Below are 21,365 nucleotides of genomic sequence, written 5' to 3' on the forward strand. Positions count from 1 at the left end.
TTCTAAACATGGCCCACTCATTAAGTTATTTCTTCATTGTTTTTATACTTAAAGCCCTATGTCCTGTACCCAGAAAAAAACATGGTGTAGGTAGGTGCTCACTTACCAGAACAGATTTGTTCAGCGTGTTCGGATTTTTATTCTTTGCACTATTTTAAATTAGCATTGCCCACTTGCCTTATCGCCTCTGTCTGCATGACAGGATTCTGTTCAGAGAAATCTACATTTCTGTACGGACTAAGAATGAAATACAGCTAGTCATGACAATATATCGATTGCAAGACCTCCAATCGCGGTAATATTGAAGGCATAAATGAAAATGATGATATGAAGCTTATTTTGTTATTTCTTCTTTCAAAGCTAACACAATTAAAAATACATTCTCCTCAGAGCTACTCTCTGTATTTCCAGGTTTAGTTCAGACCACTACAAGGAAGTAATGTTCTCACTATATCGGTAAATAACAACACTGTTAATCAATTAGGAAATGCAGACAAGTGAGCAATACTGTAATACAAATATGAAGGTGTCGAATGAATCTGTTCTGGTAAGTGAGCACCTACTTTTAATATAATATGAATGGAAGTTACAGTGGGGATATTTTTTTTCAACAATTGCCTTCACTGTTCAAAACGTAACAAATGCTATTCAGTAAAATCACAGAAAAATTTGATAATTCAAGACTATCAAACTGTTCAATAATATGGGAAGAATTCCTTGAATTCACACTTTTTTTACAAAGCATAACTGATTAAAGAACACCAGACTGTTCGAAAACCTGAGCAGCCTACGCTCAGCAAGCTTAGGATCACCATCAATTATGCTACTGCAACCTTTTTCACTAGCCAAAATCCACAATTCCTACTGTAAAACGAAGAAATGGATAAAATATATAAACAAATGGATAAATAAGTGGTTAAATAAATTAATAAAAAAAAGAATTAATTAATTAGAAATTTAAGTGACTAATATAAAAACAAAATAAACAATTTGATTTCATTTTTCATTTGATGCCAATAATGTTACGAATAAACTAATAAATACATATGCATTAGAGTTGGGCAACACTATTCTTTTTCAGAAGTCGATTCCAACGATTCAATCACACATTACGAATCGATTCTAACGATTCGTTCACGATTCTTCCCAGTCTGCGATTCCAACTATTCTTTTGAATCGTCGCAAGACACTTTCCTTTGCAAACCACGCGTAGAACAAAAACGTTCTACATCTCTCGCATAGATGGCATAAGAGGCGAGACATTGGATTGTCTCTTTTTCATTGGCTGGAACCATTCAGTATGAACTCCATTAGTCTACAAAATTACCCAAGATAATGTCTCTAAATTATAATTTATCAACTGAACCTTATTATGAAGTACATTTTTTGCATTACATCTCTATTTAACTATGCAAATTTCAGGTTTGTGTTCATTATTTTCCATACTTAACAAATGCAGTACATATTTTGATTTCACTCTCGCTCGGGAGCATTCCACACGCTTCGGAAATGTCCGTTGACAGGTTACATCAAACAACGAATAGAATCGTGGGTTACGATACCATGCCGATTCCTTCATATTCTTTTGAATGACGATTCGTTACGATTCGTTTGAACGACGATTCGTTGATACCACGAATCGATTCTTACGATTCTTCATTATTAGTCGTTCGAATGAACGATTCTTTCACGAATCGACCCAACTCTAATATGCATCATGATTGAATAAATGAATGAAAAATGTTATGTTTTATTTAACGATGCTCGCAACTGTAGAGGTTATATCAGCGTCACCAGATGTGCCGGAATTTTGTCCTGCAGGAGTTCTTTTACATGCCAGTAAATCTACTGACATGAGCCTGTCGCATTTAAGCACACTTGCATGCCATCGACCTAGCCCGGGATCGAACCCGCAACCTTGGGCATAGAAGGCCAGCTTACTTGAATGAATGAATGAATTAAAAAATCAAAATAATAATTTACTTTCTTTTCAAGATGTCAGGTTCTTTCACATATTGTTACAGAGCTTCTCCTAAGTCAATAGTATACTCACAGAATGTAGTTGAAAGCTATATTTTTGGTGACGTGGGCGTTCTGCAGTATGAGCTGCACGTTCTCGGGACAGTCGATGCACACGTGGTGCCAAAACAGCAGCAATGCTTGCTTGTTGTGGTGCACGGGAATCGAAGGTTCCGACAACTTTGGGTGGAAAAGCTGCCACAAGTCTAAAAAATACTGGCCGAACTGCAATGAGAAATAATAACATATTTGAACTTAACGTTGTCACACTCTCGTACCAGGCAGTGTATGTCAGCAAGATTATTTTCCAAGAAATGTTTCACCCTGACCAAACTGGATAAATGCTGTTGGAGTAATGTATTCTGTGACATCACAATACATTAACACGTTGTGCTACTTCCATGCTGCATAAATATGATCCACAGTAATGATAAATATTTAATAGTGGTAGTAGTGAGTAGTAGGTGGTAGCAGCAGTAGCAGCAGCAATAATAATAATAATAATAATAATAATAATAATAATAATAATAATACAGAAAGCTAATATACTCATAACTAGGGGGCGCATGCTGATGAAAAGTCATCATCTTATTTTTCACATTAGGACAATGGCTATTAATATAGAAATCCTGTCTATGTTAATATTAATGTAAATTTTTTTAGTAGGTTATTTTACGACGCTGTATCAACATCTCAGGTTATTTAGCGTCTGAATGAGCCGAAGGTGATAATGCCGGTCAAATGAGTCCGGGATCCAGCACCGAAAGTTACCCAGCATTTGCTCAAATTGGGTTGAGGGAAAACCCCGGAAAAAACCTCAACCAGGTAACTTGCCCCGACAGGGAATCGAACCCAGGCCACCTGGTTTCGCAGCCAGACGTGCTAGCCATTACTCCACAGGTGTGGACAATATTAATGTAAAAAAATTGATTTCTTATATTGCATTTTTTGACGTTTTTGAACTAATAGGTCATTTTTACATTTTTTTTTCGACGTTTTTTGGTGATTTTTAATATTTCTGAAGAACTTTTAGATAATTTTGAATGCATTTGACTTCCTTCTTTACATACAGACCTGTTAAATCTTTTTCTAAGCAAACAGATCAGTAGTTGGCACTACCAGTAGTTACCTACTGAACAACAGTGAAGTTTGAGTTTTATAGTTTGGAAGGAGCGAAACTTTCACCATTTCCTGGACAATAGGATGTTGTGTCCCCAATATGGTTCGGAAGGGATGTACTACAGTAGAGAGTATTTTTAACACAAAGATTGCAAGAATGCACGCTGCACCCACAATTTGTTTTGTCATTTACAATCCCAATCTGGAAGATATGGTAACAAAAGTGAAGAGCGGAAGGAGGAGGGGACGGAGAATGAAGGCACTGACATGGACCACCACTGATTGAAACACATTGTAAACCCTCATTAAAATGTACAGTTTTTCCTTAAAACTTTCATTTTGTTGCACGCCCTTTTCCTTTACCTTAGTCAAATTCCAGGAAGTTGCCTCCTCTCTCCGAGATTTGCATAATTTTTAAGAAGTTGTGGTGCGAGTACGGTGAATAATATTTAAATGTCATTTTGTTTTCATTTTATGTCATTTTTCCATTATTTTAAGGGCATTTTATTGACTATTTTAAGTAGAGTTTTAGATCATCAACATCCACCCACTACTAATAACAATATCAACTGAGTAACATGACAAAAAGCAAAATGGATTTGTTAAATTTTAGGAAATAATTTTCACTATATTAAATATAGTGATACAGATTTAATGCAGAGTTATGGAATTAAATAAGTCCCAAGTCTTTTTAATGTGTGCTTGAATGGTCAAAAAAGATACGACCATCTAAGTGATGATAAAAATGAAATTATCATCATCTTCCTAACAGGTAATAGCCCTAAAAAGAACTGTTTCGGTCTACCAAATTTTCCTTCCCTCTCTTCACAGGGCGTCCTAGTGAAAAAAGGAAATAGTTCAGATACATTTTGAAGTGACTCAACGTAATTTGCTTGATTATGAAAGTATGTAAGAGAAAAGATCAGTAAAAAAAAATGACATTACCAGAATTGTAAATACAGGGTGCGGCAAAACATCCTCCCTAATTTAAAGATTAAATAAAAAAACAGATGGATCATAATAAGGAAACTTTATTAATATAAATGGTATCTTAACAGTGGAAATTTTTCATTTTTTGAATAACGTGTCTCCGAAGTGCTGTCCTTCACTATCAATGCATTGTTGAATGCGACTTCGGAAATTCTGCATCACTCTAACTAGCATTTCTTGAGGAATAAGACCAATTTCTTCCTGTATTGCATTTCTTAGGTGTGGCAAAGTCCTCGGCCGATGTTTGAACACCTCAGCCTTAAGTTGCCCCCATAGAAAAAAATCGCATGGTGTAAGATATGGTGATTGTGCTGGCCAGGGAACGTCGCCACGTGAAGAAATTAAGCATCCGGGAAACATCTGAGCAGCAACAACGGAATTACCACTTACCAGAAATGATACTGCAGCGTAAGCACGTTCTTCACCCGTCCACGGCATAGTTGGAATTCGTTACAGATTACAATTTGCACTAATTGAATGTCAATTCCGTGTATTCAAAGTCCTAGTTAATTCTTGTTGTTTTGCGCATGTCATATGATATCGCTACGGCAACGCATGTCAACCTAAATTTCCCACTGTTTTGATACAGTTCATATTAATACAGTTTCCTTATTTTGATCCATCTGTCCTTTATTGAAACTTTAAATTAGGGAAGATGTTTTGCCGCACCCTTTATTTGGTTACAGCAATACCACTTAGCTAAAGCATATACCATAATGAATATGTCTTGTTTGCCTGTCACTGCCCACCTTGTTCACACGAGATACACCTAGCAGGAGATTTCTGAAGACTTACCATGAGCTTCTCTGTACGCGAAATGATGCAGTACGTTAGAAGAGCGAAGTAGGCAGTGAGTTTCATAGTGCCGTGGGTCTGGATGTCGGTGTAATGCCGTGCCGGCTTCAGCAGGTGCAGTAACACGGTGTACACTTGATGCAGGACCAGCTGGGCTTCAGAGGCTATCAACATCTCCTTGTGTGGACTGGCTAGAGTGCGGGCAGTTCGGTAGCCCTGCCGGAAGTGTGGGCTGGGGATGAGTGACACCAGGAGATATGCAGCAGCTGCGAACCAAGAGTCATCAAGGAAATATAGTTCCCTGCTTCGGGTGCATAAATAGCTATTTCGTGAGTAAAATGTTGCCTGTATGACAAATTACAATAATTGAATGGCTGCCTAGAATAACGTTGTAAGTCCGTTTTTGGCGAAACTGAGTTTTCGGCTGAAAAATGTTGTATCGCACATCTTGCATCATGTGCTGTCATCACCTTGCTGATATTCACACTACTTCGAGAGCTGTAGTATTTTGATTGTGTTGCTGAGCTGAATAACATTGTAACGCAAATAAAATGACGGACAATCATACTTGTAGCGTGTCACATGGTCTCATAAAAAACGTAAATAGAAAAAGAAAACGTAAGATTAATATCATGCAATGGAAGGACAATGTACGTAAGACACTAAAGGATCGGGGGAAAGAATATACTTCGAAGAAATGTGACATTAAACCAACGGTAAAACGATCTGAACTGTTGAGTAGAATAATGTTGTAAGTCAATGTAGGCCTATAGAGTGCTAAAGGAGAACAATTAAAGGTAATAAGGTCATGGTTACTCTGAATTCTACCATGGCCTAATAACAGAATAAAGAAAAAAATGGTTTTTGTCTGTGTAATGTTGATATTGTATGCCTAAACATATGATCTAAGTTGTGTAATTTGTTTCAAGTACTTATGATATAAATTTTTCTATATTAATATTACTATTATTATTATTATTATTATTATTATTATTATTAATGTACTCAATGTAACAACCATAAAGAATCTACCAGGAAATATGGACAATATTTAAGTTTCATTGCTTTACAACGTTGTTCTTCTGGATTGACATACGTTTTTCTACTGTAAATGTCAAAAAGTTGTGTTATTTTGAAGATGAAGACAGTACATATACATAAATGGTGTGAATACTTACTGAAGTATTAATACAGACCTTACACTGTCATATTTTGTAATATTTAACAATGTTAGTATGGAATAAACATATTTTCAATTTCCTGACAAACTGTAAAAACTGACACAACATTATTCTAGGCAGCCATTCAATTATAATTCATGGCCTTAATCCCTAAAGCTTCTGAGATAACTAGTTATCGATCTATAGGTAGGTTAAGAATTTTGAAATAACAATCGCATGATGGCAGTACCCCTGCAGGAGTGCATCACTATGTATTTAAATAACCTATAAATTTATTTTCCAATTAACCAGCAAAATTGGTTATCTGGCTCTGGCTTTGTCCCATAGTTGCTGGATATGAGGGACTCTACTGTACAGTTCATTCATTATTTCGTAAAACCAAATGGATGCGTGTGCCGTAGGTCTAACAACCTTCTGGTGGGGGTTAAGTGAGCTAGCTAGCTACAAGTGGATTCCACGAGATAACAAATGGGCTATAGTAAGAAATGAATCAAAGTGATTCAAATGAGGATACAGGAAGGAAAAAAACAATTTAAAGATGTGAGCACGCGACCTTGCAAGGGAATTTTGGGCTGTGAAAAAGAATCTGTGAGCTCCAAGGCAGTTGGTCACTTGTCTCACTGTCAGTTTTGCTGAAGGAACCTAGAGAAATTTCGAATGGAAAAGCAGGAAATGGACGTAATCTAGAATTCTAGAAGGTACTAGATAACAAGGAGAGATGTGACAGAGTAACATGACACTCTTTAGCAATGCCATCCTTATATTTGAATGAAATGTTCCGTATTATGCTAAGCCCAGTGCAGTTTACGCAGGACCTCACCTGACCGCACGCGCTGGTTGTTGTGTCCCAGCAAGAAGTGCTCCACCCACGTCTCCATACTCTGCAGCACCCAGGTGTGTGCTAGTTTGTTGCGGGGCACCTGCACGGCCAGCCAGTCCAGCGCACTCTGAGGACAGAACTCGGCCACTTCCCATATCCTCTGCAGAACCAGCTGCGTGAAACAAGGCAGACCAGATGGCCCACTGGCAGGCTCCGTGATCAGGGTGAGCAGTTTGAAGAACGGCTGACAGATCTGAGGACACACAAAACTTGGATGTACAACAATCCACGTGTTACAAGTTCATGATCATACATCACATCAGATTTCTAAGCTTTAAACGTTAAGGATTCTGCCAAGTGTAATAGAGAGAATGTGGTGTTCACTGGGACAGTTTCTATGCCTGGCTAGTAAGACCTCAAACCCCAATAATACAGGGTGAAAGTAATGTAACTGTGCAGATTTTAACAGTTTATTCCTTGCATAAAGTACAACAAAAATTCTAATACCATGTAAGTTCCAACTGAATACTTTTCTCAGAAAGAAATAATTTTTCCCTAATGTTAACATAGTTTTCCTCGATAAGTACTATCCATACAATTCTAATTTTTGAGTTTACAGTATAATACAAAATATATATATATATATATTCTGTAAATGAAGGCTATTTGAACAGCAATTAGTTCATCTAGCAATTAAAATAAGAGTAAGTGATAATTCTATCTGTACAATTATAAAACTTAGCAAAATCAATGAGCTGAAAAAAAAAATGCTTACTAAAGGGAACATTTTCAAGAAAATTTATAACTACATCAGTAAAATTATAAAACTTAGAACAATTAAAAAAAAAAGCTTAATAAGGGAAGATTTTCATCATTATGCACCATACAAGACAGCAACCCATCTTCTATAAAAAGTTTTAACCTCACATTAGACAGGTTGATATTAGCGTAAAAATATTCACAATCAATGATATATTTAAAATACAGTAGACACAAAAATTTGTGAAAAATTAAATTTTAAAAATTCCTATTGAATATATTTAATGACCTTCTTACTTCTGTGTGTTTTGTGATAGCTTGAAATATCATGCCAACAATGTGAATAGCCAGTCGTTCATTCCAGCGGCATAAAGCATATATCAGATTCCTCGTCTGATGCAAATTGATGCAGTCCTTGATTTGTTGGAAGAGAAATGGGAATCCCTGTAACAAGAAGAGAAGCTGTGTGTAGCTCTCACAGTGACCTGACTAATACAATCATATTGTCTATACTCACCAACCACAAATAATATGATTAGTATATTTTAATTATAATTAATGGAGCCAACCTGTAAAAAAATAGCAAATACATGATCATTATGCTGAGATACTTTCCAAATAGCAACTCTACAAGAGAACATACAAATATTACTCGAATGTATTATGTTATTCCAATAATGTTGTTTGAAACATTTTCTTCCCTGTAACATATACGTAGAGATGATAGATTTTAGTAACTTAAAATTTCGCACTTTACAAAACAAATTTTGCATTTCACATCATTTTTATGTTACAATTTAGTATTCTGTAGCATTTTGGAATGGAACATTTTATTGTGGAAAGTTTGGTGGTAGAAATTCAATGTCATCAATGTGGTAAAAGGTTCATTTTCTATCTTTCCAGTTAAAATGCTTTAAAATGCTATATAAGGAAAGGAACATATAAAATTACTGTGAAATTGTGAACATAAGAAACACGTCAAAAGATATGGTGTGGTTTTATCCTGCTCCATCTTCTAACTCAATCACAATGACCTGCTAACACATACAACTTGGCTGTGAGTGAACATTGGACTTAAAGAGATTGCATAGGAAGCCAATATTCTAGAGATAACGGTACAGATTAACAACAAAGAGGGCATCAGGTACTATAGGTCACATTCCTGTATTGCTGGGACAATGTAGTAGTGTAGAAGATAATATGGAGGGGTGACCAAACTATTTTAAAGAATGTAAGAACCTGTATGTGGCAGTAGACTCGGATTTTTCTTCATAGACCATGATATCAAACTACCCATCAATACAAATCTGATGTTATTTCTTTATTAATTGTTTTATAAAGCTATCATACAAAAAAATAATGTATGAAACACGTTTATAATGAATAATTTCAAGGGAAAAATTGTTCCGGGGCCGGGTATCGATCCCGAGACCTCTGGTTGAACGTACCAGTGTTCTGCCAACTGAGCTACCCGGGAACTCCACCCGGCACCATCTCACAACGCGAGTTGTGTGGATATAAAGGGAAAAGTTGAGACAGTGTCGGGTGGAGTTCCCAGGTAGCTCAGTTGACAGAGCATTGGTACGTTCAACCAGAGGTCTCGGGATTGATACCCGGCCCCGGAACAATTTTTCCCTTGAAATTATTCAAATCTACTTTACAGGGAGCTTTACCTGAAAGACTAGATTTGCATAACACGTTTATAATGTTATATGGTTATTGCATTCGTCAAAATTAGAAAATTCGCTTCACTCGTTCCCTAAAAATTGACTCGTATCATAACGTATAAGATTATGTATTTGTTTCATACGTTAATTATTAAGTCTAACGTTACATAAAATTTAAGAATACCCACATACTTTATAAGTAATACATAATTTATCATTCTCTGTTTGAGTCATTTGAGACCATGTACAAATTTGTCCATTTAGGATTTAAAAGGTTAAAAGGTGTAGAATTAAGAAAACGGGTATTCAAAGGCTGGGTTGACGGTCGGGGAGAGGGGTGGTCCTTAAATGGAGTTAAAAAATACATTTGTATTATGTTTCTTTTTACATTGTTTCTAAGAAAATGTGGTCTCTAAGAGGAGTGGTCTTTCAGAGAGGTTATTACCTTTCCTCCTGCAATTGCATTGAAGTCCTGAGTTGATAACTGCAGCAGGTGGTCAGGTCCCCGTGACCTCTCCACCAAGGAAGCAACTAGCGTTATCATTTTGTCAAGAGATGCTGGCTTGCTCTTGTCAGTGGGCAGTGGGATTACATCTTCCTCTTCGTCTTCTTCACTCACAACCTCCACCTGAAATTATATTTCGTTCATATGATAGATACAGCAGTGCAAAATACTCATCATCAGAGTCATAATGGCAATAGGTTACTCACATAATCCTGAGCTTTTTGACCCAGATAGAAGTTCACCATAGAAGAAATCGCGTGCACAGAAATAAGGAACTGGCTTTCTTCTTCTCCCATTTTACTGAACTCGTTAAGAAAGGCAAAGTACTCTGTGAGGTGCTTCAAATGTGCTTTAGCACCATGCTCCATCTGCAAACAGCAAGACAATTCACATACTGTCACTGCTGGACTTTAAAACTGTAATCATTCAGTTGAAATTTCACTTGCATTTGAAATAATTTCAACTGTAAAGATCTTCGTTATAATCTACTTCATTGCAATACTAAAATCAGTGTATTTGGTAACTGTCATACCAAATCAATAAACCTGTCACACACCACCAAACGTAAATGTCGTACCCTTGTGAATTTAATTTTTTAAATTTTAGTAGGTTATTTTACAACTCTTTATCAACATCTTAGGTTATTTAGCATCTGAATGAGATGGTGATAATGCCGGTGAAATGATCCGGGGTCCAACACAGAAAGTTACCCAGCATTTGCTCATATTGGGTTGAGGGAAAACATCGGAAAAAAACTCAACTAGGTAACTTTCCCCGACCGGGAATCGAACCCGGGTTTTGTGGCCAGATGCACTAACCATTACTCCATAGGTGTAGACACCCCTGTGAATAAAGCCATGTCAGAAATATCGAACTGCTGCCATTACTTTTTATCCAACCTTTTGCAGCTAACCTTCGAAATGTTCCAATCCAAGTTATAAATTAGGGATACAACAGGGATCGAACCCAGGTTCACAGAATTATAACTCCAATGCTCTAGTCATTATACCACCGTGGTGGCAAAATGCCAACAATAAATCTACCTTCCTATTACATGTCTCTGGATATTTAAGTAACAATCCATTGGCAGTAAATGCAAATCAACTGATGTTTCTGTATTGCAACTCCAGTAACTAAGAAAACAAATCACAAAATCATTAATTCTACGACTGAAATGCCACATCACACCTTACCAATGAAAGTAACATTCTGACGAACATTGTGACACAGGAATGTGTTCCTATCTTGCCAGGATCTGATTCCTCTGAGCCTTCATCATCAGAATCCGTCTTCAAGTACAGTGGTGCATGGTTCTGCCTGCAATCAGAACGTGCAAAATATCACCACTCATCACAGATATTCAGGGACCTATGTCTGTCCAGCAGTACAATACAGTGATGTAAACCACAAACCAGAATGCATCACTCTGCCTTCGTTAAATATTCACGACACCAGAGACAGAGAATCTAGAAAGGGATAGCTGCCCTAAACAAGGGGTACCATTTCGTTACAACCACGTAATTAATTTCTTTGCATATATACAGGGTGAACCGTAAGTAATGTCCATTTTTGCTTCCTTTTCGAGATAAAAATTGTTTTATATCAAACATTTCATAGCATGTTTTGTGAAAGTCATTGATTTAATTCCCAATATGCTCAGTAAATTTAAGAAAGCAGGATATTATGATAATAAATGATTGAAAGAATTTTAGTTTTGTCCTGTAAATGTGCAGAAATTTGATCCGAACAAATGTAAGTTTTTGTTCTGAGAAGGAATTTTAAAATGTTACATTTGTTCGGGTCATGTTTCTACACATCTAAAGGACAAAACGAAAATTCTTTCAAGCATTTATTATCATAATACACTGCTCTCTTAAACTGACTGAGCATATTCAGTCAATGGCTGTCCGAAAACACACTGTGAAACGTTTGATATAAAATAATTATTATGTCGAAAAGGAAGCAAAAACGAGCAAAACTGTATTAAACTTCTTGGTTTGAGCTATCTCAAAGAATAACCTCTGAGATGAATGATATTATTTATGGTTCACCTTGTATATAAAAAGAAAACAAAAACAAAGCAGGTATGGACATTATTTTCAAATAAATTATATATTGTGATATATCAAAAGAAAGCCCTAAAGGCTGTTCACAATAACCCGGGAACGAGAACCAGAATGAAAACGAGAAGCAGAGGACGGGAATATGAAAATGTTTGATTCACAATAAACCGAGAACGTAGACGACTATGCATATCGATATGTAAAGTCGATATTACGCATTCTGATGTAATTGTGTATAATTGACCAATGGCGTTCTCTCATGAGTACAAGGCAGCCAACATAAACACAGGTTAACCAACTTCGAAATTTCAACTGAAACATTTCATTAGGTACGGTACTATAAATATGCCCATGCATCTTTATTATCACAACCTATTTTAAGTCTACCATAACGTAAAATAATTAGAGAAGAAACATTTGTAATAGAACAAAAATGAACACAACAGTAGTTATTGAATTGAAGCATGAATACGTAGTGTGTAATACAACCAATACAGTAATAAAATATGATTTGCTTCCTATCGGTGTTCAAAGATGCAGCTATTGAAAGCCACGTACTCTCCTTCATTTTCTCATCTTTATACGAGGCGCGCCGCTTATCGTAAACGTGAGGATTTTCCTCAACACTCAATATTAGAATCTCATCAAATAAAACTTGCTCCATGATGCACAGCACAGAACAAAATAATGCATAGGTTATGTCACGGCCTTCTTGCTACAAAATATACGACGACAAAATAGCTTTTAGATGGCAATACAATGAATCTAGTGGGCTGTGATCGGAAACGTGAACGCCAAAGTAGAAACTTGGCCAACTCTCTGTTCCCGATCCCGGGCTCTGGCAAGCTTTCCGTTAATTGTGAATGCTCACATTTAAATGTACACATTTTAACAATTTTACCGTTTTCGTTTTCGTTCCGATTCTCGTTTCCGGTTTATTGTGAACCAGCCTTAAGTCTTAACAAAGCACGCGTTGTTACTTCATCTCGCTATTTCATCTCTTTCAAAAGTCATAACAGGAAAAATCCAATGCTACGCTAGACTTAGAAAAATGTCGGATATGTGATCACCCGAATGACACTATATGTAGCAACCCTTTCTGGATTAAAAACATATAATAAAAATAAAATGGAAACATTTCACTAGGACAATCTTATGAGAGCTAATCAGAGATCTCAAGACCACGTGCATGTTTTTACATCACTTTATTCCTTTGCTGGACACATTTTAGCAGTAAGTCACAGTTGCATGGTTGCGTACCTTAACCTCTGAATAACGTGGATACACAGCCTTTGGAACATCTGGCGAACCATCTGGTTTGGGCACTTGATTAGAATTTGCACTGGCCACCAATCATTGTGAGCCATATGATCTAGGAACCATTCACAAGCTGCCTGAGAAGCATTGAACTGCTTTGTCAACAGCTCCACCCATTGCACCATTGTAGGCTGCAAAACAAACCACACCAACTTATTTCTACCTCTTACTTCACTATCAGTTGCCTGATATCAAGGACAGTATGACTATATGAGCTATTCCATCTCAAATCGACCGAAATATAGAGAAACTTGACCTTACAATTTCTAAATACAATGAAACTTTTTTTGTACGTAGAGAACTGTGATACAATGCTTTGTGCAAAGTTTGAGGCATCAGAACTTCATAGTGTTTAAATTAAAAATTAGCAAATTTAAACTGTTGTAGCTCCGAAACCCTTTCACCCAATCATCAAAATCATGGTTTATTTAGATGCTGAGAAATTAAAGTTTATATTGACATATAAACAGTTTTTCTTACTTTTTATGGAAATGGAGAAATTTAGATTTTTCCTCATTAAGACGCCTTTGGCTAGGAAAAAATATTTAAAAAATATATAGTTAGATTCCACATTGAAAGTACAAATAAACACATATTTTTTACTGGTGTACCGTTGATAAGAAAGTATTGAAAATATCAAATAAAGAAAATAAATAGTACACCCGTGAAGTAACCAGCTGACTGTGAGGCGGGAGCTAGCCGAGACAAGCAAGGCCAGGAGACAAACACGTCATATGTCGTCTAGCAGTCATGGCTGAGCTAGCTTTATCACAGGTTTTCATAAACACAGGAGAAAAATGACGCCCAATGCTTGCTTATCTTCAGCTCTCGGCCAGTGCGAGCGGTACTGCACCATTCAAGTCTAGGCATGTGGAAATAATCTATTTAATACCCTCGAAACTTATTGCCGTACCACTAAGCAAACAATGCCGAATCCCTCTTAATAATGCAAGATTTTTTCTCAATATTTTTTTACATTTTTACAAATGACCAAAAAGCTTAAAACAAGTAAAATGTCTCTCTGTGTACAATAAAATAAGGATTACTTCTTATCATAACCTACCAAATGTTAGCTTCAAAATGAGCTCTCGTTCAATGTTCTGCAGTAAATGGTTCCAGAGTTCTGAGCGCTGAAAGAGGCTTGTTTTTATAAAATATGCTAAATTTGTCGCTCAACAGTACAAAAACCGTTTGACTTTCGATAGTATATTTTTGAAAATGCACTCTCCTCAGCACCTTGTATAAGTAGGGAAAAAATTAGAGTATAAAAAAATGCGAGGTTTTTTACTGATCGATTTCATATGGGATAGCCCATATGTATTATCTATGCAATGGACGTCATTTTACATTAGATTTTATCCGTTTTTCGGTTAGCACGCATCTGCATGTGTGGAGTCACAGCTTGATCTGTTGCTTGACAAAGCATGAGCACGTGACAACATCTGACCACATCACACCATGTAAGCATGCGTCACCATATTACTGAAAGAGATGGACCTAAAATTCGCGTGAAAAATGATTGAGTATTAAAATTCGCGATTTAAGTGTTGTATAATTATAAATGTGTCAATATTTCGCAAAAACTCCAATATTTTGCGTTATTTAAAAAAATTGTCTTTATTTTGCGAATTGAATTTACATCCAAACAGTTCTAATGCCCGAAATACACAAGGATATTGCAAAGAAATGTATGAAAAGAGACTTTTGTTTTTATTGCATGTCAACAAAAACCTCTACCAATAGATCATTAAAATATGCTGTATCTGGATAAAAATGGTCAAATATCTGTGGCCGGGAGGAATTTTTTGTGAAAAAGAGATTTTTTTATATTCTGAAAACAGAAACAATTCTCTACAATCTGGTCAAACGGCTAAAGTCAAATAAGACTCCTGACTGGATTTATACAGCGTTACCAAATGTCCTAAGTACTTTTTGAATCAAGCACACACAGAATAAAGGACTTAAGAATATTTAATACTTTATTCCTTACAAACCATCACATGTTTTCTTTCCATGCTTTCCTATTAAGAAGGTCTAACTTGTATTTTAGCCATTTTATCACATACTGATGCCCTTCCCTTTCAAAACTTTAAGCACCAGGGTAAACAGTCCTATAATTGCTTAAGACCCATTTTGCATTCCTAATAATTTGCATTTCTCATTTATTTTGACATGAAAAAGGTCTTATGTTTAATAGTTCCTTCTACTCAGTTTGGGTTCCAGTCTTAAAAGGGCTTAAGTGCGGCTATTTTTGGAAATAATCAAGAAAATTGTTAAATGAACAACATATCCTATTTTAGAAGAAATATAAACAAATAATATCCAGGAAAAATCTCATGATTAAAAAAACTCTATAATTGACACCAATTTCAATCTTTCTACTGTTTTCCTGAAAAGTATAAAATTTTTACTTAAGACCTTTTTCCTTCCGGCCACAGATATGTACAAATATGCTGAAACAAAATACCTTCATTTAATTAAGTTTTTTTTATAAAACGGATTTCTGTATACTTTAGCAACTTACTGACCTTATAAAAAACATGCTAAATCATGAAAATCTTAGGGTTCTAATAATGACTCGTGCAGATAAGGTACTGCACTAACTGTGGTCACTATAACCAAGTTCAACTGCATTTGGTACACAGAATAGATCACTTTTGAAGAGGAGCACAACAATTACAACAGTTTTGGATGATGATGGTACAAAAGACTAATCACCAGAATGAATACAAATATGTCTTACCTTTTCTTTGGCGTGGATAAAGGTCTCTATGAAGAAAGACGTGGACAGCTGCGCAGAAATCTCTGTGAAGTCTTGACCCTGGCTGAGCAACGTTTGTGGAATGTACCCACACACTTGCCACATGAAGCTGCAATGTAAGTAAAATACATTTTCAGTAACAATAGAGAGTTTTCGCACACTCATCGCTCTCTAAATGTCAAATGCTATGTTGATGTCAGTAGTGAGGTTTGTTCATGTTCGTAAAACTTCAGAAAGAATCGTGCACATATTCCTTTAATGTAAGGCTATATTATACGATATTTCCTGCTCTGTTTAACATTTATCACGTCATAATGCCTATGACATCTGCATCGACATGGGGAACTATTAATAATGGAATTCCTCAAGGATCAATATTAGGTCCCCTACTTTTTCTAGTGTTTATAAATGATCTTGCCCCCCTAATAAAAGATGTAGGTCATCCCATATTATTTGCAGATGACACAAGTATAGTAATTACAGCCAATAACTCCAATCTTCAACAGAGGAAATTCTCTTCAAAATATGTGACTGGTTCTCAGGCAATAAATTGGTATTAAATTGTAACAAAACTAACATAATTCAATTTAAATCCTGTCCAAATTCAACCTCGCAAATTTCTAGCTCAATAATAAACAATAGATCCCTATTAGAAACAACAACAAAATTTCTTGGCTTAAAAATCGATAATGTGTTAAACTGGAAAAATCATATTAAAGAAATTACCCTCAAACTAAATTCAGCTTGTTATGCAAAAGATAGTAAATATCAATACCTTAAAAACAATATACTTTGCATACTTCCACTCAGTAATGAGTTTTGGAATAATATTCTGGGGAAATTCCACAGATAGTAACAGTACATTCCTATTACAAAAAACAGTACCGGTAATTAGGGTAATAGTAGGTGCCAAATCTAGGGAATCGTGTAGGACTATTTTAAAAAAACTACAAATAATGGCCATGGCTTGTCAGTATATCTTTTCATTAATAATCTTCCTCGTATGTAATCGTGAAAACTTTGTAACTAATTCAACAGTTCATAGCATAAATACACGTAAAAAAAATTACTTTCATACTCCATCGGCAAGTCTATCAAAAAGGAGTGCGTATATGGCAGTAAAAATTTTTAATAGCCTCCCTATCGATATAAAAAATGAAACTCAAAATATAAAATTATTTAGGGCCAAATTAAAGAAGTACCTCATTTCTCACGGCTTCTATTCTGTAGGTGAATTCATGACATTCAATAACACTTCATGAAATTGATACTAAAACTTTGTGTTGTACTAGTAGACTATATTGTAAATCTCGTCTGTATATATTTCATCTAGACTGTGACTATAAATTAAGACTTTATAATAGTATTAAGTTTTTTGACTTGTTCCATATTCTAGCTGTAAGCAATGTATGAATACCATGGAATGTTAATAAATACAATACAATACAGGCAATCAATTATGCTGTATTTTTTTTAATTCATAGCTCAATGTCTAAGGAAAGCACAAAAAAACATTGAAAATCGTGTTATTACACAAAAGTTTAAGGATAGGAGTCAAAAGTATGAGTCAGACTGGTGTCCTTAAACTTTGGACACACACTGTACTAAACTTCTGTAAACAAATGTGACTGACTACTTTAGAGATCAAAATCAGAGAACACTCACTTGAAGTAAGTATGCTCGAAGATGTTTTTGTCTTTCAGGAAGTGCATGTTGTCCTGCCAGATCCAGTCTTCCAGCTCTTTGCTCAACTCGAAGGTTGGATAATGCTGCTGCTGAGGCTGTTGCACAGGACCCAAGGCCTGACTTGAATCCGAGCTAGACTTCGGTTCTAGGGAGGTTAGTGGGGCAGGGGAACTAGATTCGATATCGTTGGCCTCCTCTTTGGCGCCTCTCTGCTCTCCGTCGCGGCTGCACCACTCATAGAACAGCATGTAGGCACTGTTCGTCTTCTCGAAGCTGAAGTCCATGAACTTATCTGTCACCGAGTCATAAGTTTTACTCTAAAAATGAGAGAAGAAGGAAAAGAATTATGGGAAATAAAACCTTCATAAGGAAACACATGTATCTTGCAGTGTAGGCTTTCACGGCCGGAGTCTATAGATGTAGATTCATTTTCCGGGCTGAGAGGCCGTGGTCTATTAGTTGGTTTTATACCAGACGTTTCGTCTGCAACTGCGGCAGACATCTTCAGTGGAGTGGTATCCGAGGTCGCAAGACTCTTCTCGGCGTACCTGAGGCAACTGATCCTGTGTCTGGTTGTGCGGGCGTATTTATAGTGCGGCTCGCGGGCCGAGGCCTGTTGTCGCTGCGGTCCGCGCCGCTTTGTTTGCTGCTCCCGTTCTGGGTTCCGTCCTTTTGTTGTAGTGGCTTCTTATCTGTTCTGTTTAGGACCGGGTACCAACAGACCGCAGCGACAACAGGCCTCGGCCCGCGAGCCGCACTATAAATACGCCCGCACAACCAGACACAGGATCAGTTGCCTCAGGTACGCCGAGAAGAGTCTTGCGAACTCGGATACCACTCCACTGAAGATGTCTGCCGCAGTTGCAGACGAAACGTCTGGTATAAAACCAACTAATAGACCACGGCCTCTCAGCCCGGAAAATGAATCTACATCTACAAACACATGTATGTTAAAGTATGAGAACTGTGGGCACTAGAACAATTTTGTTTCCATGGCTTCAGTAAACAAAATCATTCTCTTGCAGACCAATATTTTATATACCAGTGTTTGAGGAGATTCAGTGCTGAGGTCACAAAGAATCAGGGTGTCACTGGATGCGGGGACATCGCTGTCACTCACAACTGAATATTAACATCTATACTAATAATAAATCTGTAGCCGAAATTTTCCTGGTAATTTTCGATTTTCCAAAAATAATTGGTCCTTACATATATAATTAACCACCCTGAAACCGAAAATCGCTTTTTTGAAATTTTAGTCTGGATGTTTGTTACCTTTTCACGCGATAATGGCTGAACGGATTTATATGAAAATTGGAATATAAATTAAGTTCACTGTAACTTAGATTTTAGGCTATATGACATTCAAAATACGTTATTTAAAAGGGGGGATTATAAGGGGGCTTGAATTAAATAAATCGAAGTATTTCGCTTATTATTGATTTTTGTGAAATATGTTACATAACAAATGTTTCTTTAAAAATGATTTCCGATAAATTTTATTCCTTGAAAAATTTTGATAGGACTGATATTTAATGAGATAAATGAGTTTTAAAATTAAAATACAATGCCATCTAAGGTGGTGTAATGAAATGAAAACAAATGACTACGTCTATAAGGGGCCTTGGACAACAACAATCGAAAGCTATGAAACATAGACTGCAGAGAATGTTTCTGTGTTTGTATGAAGTAATATCAAAAGCCAAATTAACCGATATGTATAATTAATTATTATTTCACCATTGGAAAGTGTAGTTTCTCTAGATGGACATAATGCTATTATGATATTACAGTAAATTCTGAGTGCTCTCTGGACCAAAACGACCGCATTTTAATTATTTAAATACAATTTAAATTAAGTAACATAATAAACGATTTATTCTTCTATCAAACACGAATGTACCCTGGATATGTAATTACTTTATATTTATTTCTAACAGGTGCAGTGGTGCGCACGGGTACGGCTAGTAGTACAATAAAGTACAAAGTGAAGAAGAAGAAAAAAAAAACAAAGAAACAGCAGGAGGACGAGATGGGAAATGAGGAGAAAATCTGGGCAGATAAAATGGAAAATTGGGGAAGATGGGACAGTTTGCGAGAATAAATGGATGAAAAAGCAGAGGAAAAACCAGAAAAGAGACGAGAATAAGGATATAAGAAAGGAAAGAATAAAAAATACTCATTAAAGCACAGTGTGTTCAAGAAAAATCTAGTGAAAAACAAGAAATCGTATCTGAGAAACGTTTAGAAACAGAAACTCAAAAAGCTTTGTTGGATGCACTTGCAGCAAGTTATGCATACCAGCATACACAGCATGGAGCACGCAAGGAAAACTCTGGAGTTAAGGGGAGAGGTTGGTATTTTTTGGTGAAAAATGAGTAAATTAAAAAAAAAAAATTTTTCTTTGAAATACTGTGTGATATGTGTGGAATGCATAGCAAAATATTTTGTGGGCATTTGTGCCCTTATCAGATGTTGAGACGCCATTGTTAAACTTCCTGCGTTATGGATTTTTAAATCATTCGCCCCATTTTATTGTTGTTTCCGGTAAATTCAATTTTCAAAAAAGAAAAAAAATATCTTTAAAATACTCTTTGATATGTGTGGAATGCATTGCATAACATTTCGTGGGTATTTGTGCCCTTATCGGATGTTGAGACGTCATTTTTAAACTTCCTGCGCTATGGATTTTTAAATCACTCGCCCCCTTTCATCAGTTTACAGTAACTTAATTTTTTTGCTACATTGTCAGACAAAAATGGATATAATTTCTGAACTATTAAAGATACATGCATGAAATTTAGAACACACATTCTTTAGACTATTAGGAAACTTTTCTCTTAACAGAAGTTTGTTAATTGATTTCATTTTAAAACTACGTCCGTTTGTTTGCAAGAAAGGAATTCAGAAAAGTGTTATTAAATTTTAATTGCTTATTTTACAAACGTAGGGACTAATATCAAAATTCTGTTACAGACAGTTTGTAGAGCATGCTTTTGCAAGTACATTGCAAAAAACTGGATGAATCTACCTTTAAAAATGGTTGAGTAAAATCCTGCATTGAGTATATTTTTTTTTTCAAATCTGGGCCCCCAAATAATTTTTTTTTCAAAATATTTATTTCTGGTTGAGTTGCTACAGCTATGAGCTCTCTACATACAAAAAATTAATATTTTACACCAAACAGGAAAAAAGTTTTAAAAAATACCATCCTCTCCCCTTAAGCAGCAAAAAAAATCAAACCATCTGTATAGAAATAACACTTACTGTCATCTCTCCACCGAAGCATTCAGCTGCGATCTGGTTTGGATCAAATGGCTTCACTTCGGCGTCGTTGAAGAGAAACCACTTGTCCCGGTTTGAAGTCGTGCGGTCCCGAATGAAGCTGTAGTAGTGGCCGCCATCTGCTGTCCCAGTGTGCACTGTCACGCCTATCAGATCGTACTCGTAGCACTCGTTGAAGTCCTCAGAATCTGAATCCTCACACTCTTCCTTCTCCTCTGACGAATGTTTCGAAACGTTGGATTTCCTACAGTCACTATTATTTGAGGCCTCTTTAGCTTCTTTGGAATGCTCTGATTTACGTAACTGAGATTTTCTTTTCTCCTCTGCACAAAAATAAGCAACTCTGTACACACATTTCCTCTTATATGGACATTACACAATACTAAAACTAGCCAGAA

At 36.1% G+C, this 21,365-nt stretch overlaps 1 protein-coding gene across 4 annotated transcripts in view; it reads right to left on the reverse strand.

The window, feature by feature from the left end:
* puf (ubiquitinyl hydrolase 1 puf) overlaps nt 1–21,365 on the reverse strand; it is a 153,518-nt gene that overhangs the window by 30,809 nt on the left and 101,344 nt on the right. For all 4 annotated transcript variants that reach the window (XM_069827170.1, XM_069827163.1, XM_069827112.1 and 1 more), the window contains 11 exons: nt 20,950–21,290; nt 17,662–17,999; nt 15,979–16,105; nt 13,179–13,366; nt 11,049–11,172; nt 10,062–10,223; nt 9,796–9,978; nt 7,981–8,127; nt 6,925–7,177; nt 4,924–5,189; nt 2,054–2,244 (listed from right to left, as the gene is read on the reverse strand). In XM_069827170.1, coding sequence (XP_069683271.1) covers nt 2,054–2,244; nt 4,924–5,189; nt 6,925–7,177; nt 7,981–8,127; nt 9,796–9,978; nt 10,062–10,223; nt 11,049–11,172; nt 13,179–13,366; nt 15,979–16,105; nt 17,662–17,999; nt 20,950–21,290 — 2,320 coding nt within the window. The remainder of the gene's footprint in view (nt 1–2,053; nt 2,245–4,923; nt 5,190–6,924; nt 7,178–7,980; nt 8,128–9,795; nt 9,979–10,061; nt 10,224–11,048; nt 11,173–13,178; nt 13,367–15,978; nt 16,106–17,661; nt 18,000–20,949; nt 21,291–21,365) is intronic.

Source organism: Periplaneta americana, chromosome 1 (assembly GCF_040183065.1).
Source record: "Periplaneta americana isolate PAMFEO1 chromosome 1, P.americana_PAMFEO1_priV1, whole genome shotgun sequence".
NCBI classification, from domain to species: Eukaryota; Metazoa; Arthropoda; class Insecta; order Blattodea; family Blattidae; genus Periplaneta; species Periplaneta americana.